General features: G+C 62.6%; 1 protein-coding gene across 1 annotated transcript; it reads left to right on the top strand.

Moving 5' to 3' along the window:
* Window positions 1–865: 865 nt before the first annotated feature.
* MNEG_16445 (hypothetical protein) lies at window positions 866–1900 on the top strand (the record flags this gene model as incomplete). Its single annotated transcript, XM_014035085.1, has 3 exons — window positions 866–904; window positions 1357–1437; window positions 1745–1900. 3 exons carry the CDS (start codon window positions 866–868, stop codon window positions 1898–1900), a joined length of 276 nt encoding a protein of 91 aa, XP_013890539.1.
* Between the last annotated feature and the right edge of the window lie 386 nt (window positions 1901–2286).

Below are 2286 nucleotides of genomic sequence, written 5' to 3'. Positions count from 1 at the left end.
TTAACCCCCAGTGCCGTGATACCCTCATCCCCGTTAAGCTGATGCCAAGCAACCCATACTATTTGCACAAAAACAACTGAAAAAGCAGGCAGGTGCCAACCAGGTACCTACTTGCATGGTCACAACTCTAGCACAACCGCTGGGCACCTTCGGTGCCCAGCAGTACGGCCTGAACGCCCTGCGGGCGCCTGCGGCGCCCGCAATCATTTTTTCTCCCCCTTTCCTTTCCTTTTCAAGCCCACGCGCGCTCCGCGCGCGTGGGCCCAGACCCACGCATATGGAACCTAGCCCGCGTGTGTGTGTGTGTGTGTGTGTGGGTGTGTGTGTGTATGTGTGTGTGTGTGCACGCAGGCATGTGTGCGTGCATGCGTGCGTGCTGGGCATGTGTGCTGGCACAGATTTGCATGTGCGCGTGTGCGCACTTCAGCCTGGACAAGCCAATCGCTCTACGCTGTGCTTTGACCTCGGTCCACTCACGTTGCGTCCCTTGCACCTCGCCCCGTGCTGGCTGTTGCGGCGCCTCCCAACCGGACAATCATCAAAGAATTTTTGCACATGTACCAGATCGAGTTTGTGAGGTCGTCTTACCCACCAGACACAGCAGGCACCACAGCACGCTGCCTTCAACCCTTCATGATTGCAGCTCGCCAGAGGCGCCGTAGCTCAGAGGCGATGGGCGACACGGCGCCAGGGCAATTGTCGTGGCACGCTTTTAGCACTCCGTTTCTTGTGCTGAATCATTGATAGCGCTGCTGCGGTTGGTCACGCAAGATCACCATCTGCCATGCTCGCTGGCAGGCTAGGAGCCCGCCCGATCCTCAAGGCGCACAACAGACGTGTGATTGTCAGTCGCATCCGAGTGGCAATGGCGACCGCAACCGAGGCGCCTGTTGCAACACAGCAGGTGCGGCGCGGAGCGCCACCACACGCAGCACGAGCAGCGACTGGCGTAGGGGCTCCCTTCCCGTCGCTGCCCGCGCTGTGTCGCGCTGTTCTAATTGTTACGCTAGCTGCAGCCACTACGCCGCTGGTGCGGGCGCAGCAGTGCGCCAGCAATGTGGGCGACGGCGTGTGCAGCCCGGGCGATGGCCACCCACTGAGCGCCGGCGGCGGTGGCGGCACGCTCGGCCTCTCTCAAGTGCGTGACGCCACCGCCGCCATGGGCGATTGAGGAAGGACTGTTGTGCCGCACCTCACACACACACACCAGACGTCCCCCAGAACATCACCCCTGACACCTCGCATCTGCACGTCCCACCTCTCGCCCGCATGCCCCCCCTCTTTCCAGCCTTGACCAACGCCCTGCCCCGCCCCTGCCCCACCCCACTTCCACCCTTGAATCGACCCCACCACCAGGCTTATGAGAAGCTGTGCGGGAAACTGCGGGAGCTTAATGCTCTCGAGGGCATCAGCGGACTGCTCGGCTGGGATGAGATGGTGGGGGGGGGGGGGGGCAGTACAGACGGCTAAGCGCAAGCTGGGGTTGGAGAGCGCAGCTCGCAACAGCGGCGTGCTTGAGGCAGTGGCGTGCCGTTGGGCCTTGACCCTGCCACGGCCTCAAGCGCTGGCCAGCCTGTTGACGTGGCGCAGCCTTGGCTGCGCCCCCAGCAGCTCTCCGTTTTTGGTGCTCAGCTGAGCGTACACCGGGGATTGCAGCTGTTGTGTGGCAGCGGCACACACTCGATCGATCATCCACATTCTCCGGCCCCTGATCCCCCGCACAACCGCGTGTCATCGCCGCCAGGTGATGATGCCGCCCGGCGCGGCCGAGTCGCGCGGCGCGCAGAAGTCGGCGCTGGCGGGCGTGATCTACGACAAGAAGACGGACAAGGAGGTCGGGGCGCTGCTGGAGGAACTGAAGAAGCAGGTGGGCCCGCCTCAGATCTCGACATCCTGTTAGATATTGTCTCATCAAGTGGAGCCCTTGTTCGCTTCGGAAAGCACGCCACGATTTGATTGATTCAGAGGCACGTCGTTCGCGCGCTCTCGACCCGTGCCCACAGCAGCCCCGTCACGTTTGAGTGTCCCCTTGACTTCCACCCGCGCGCAGGCGCCTTCCCTGAGCCCGGTGCAGGCGGCTGTGGTGCGCGACACAGATAAGACCTACGTCAAGGCCACTGCACTGCCCAAGGACCTGGTGCAGCGCATCGCAAAGCTGGAGACAGACGCCTACCTCGTGAGCCGCTGCTTTTGGCTGTTGATTGCCCTTGTTTCTACAACTGCACGGGGCGGGTTTTCGGTGTCTTTTGGGCTCCTGGGCGCGCGTTCAGGACACGCACACACACA

This window comes from Monoraphidium neglectum (assembly GCF_000611645.1).
Source record: "Monoraphidium neglectum strain SAG 48.87 unplaced genomic scaffold scaffold06374, whole genome shotgun sequence".
NCBI classification, from domain to species: Eukaryota; Viridiplantae; Chlorophyta; class Chlorophyceae; order Sphaeropleales; family Selenastraceae; genus Monoraphidium; species Monoraphidium neglectum.
This window is presented reverse-complemented; position numbering and strand designations above follow the sequence as displayed.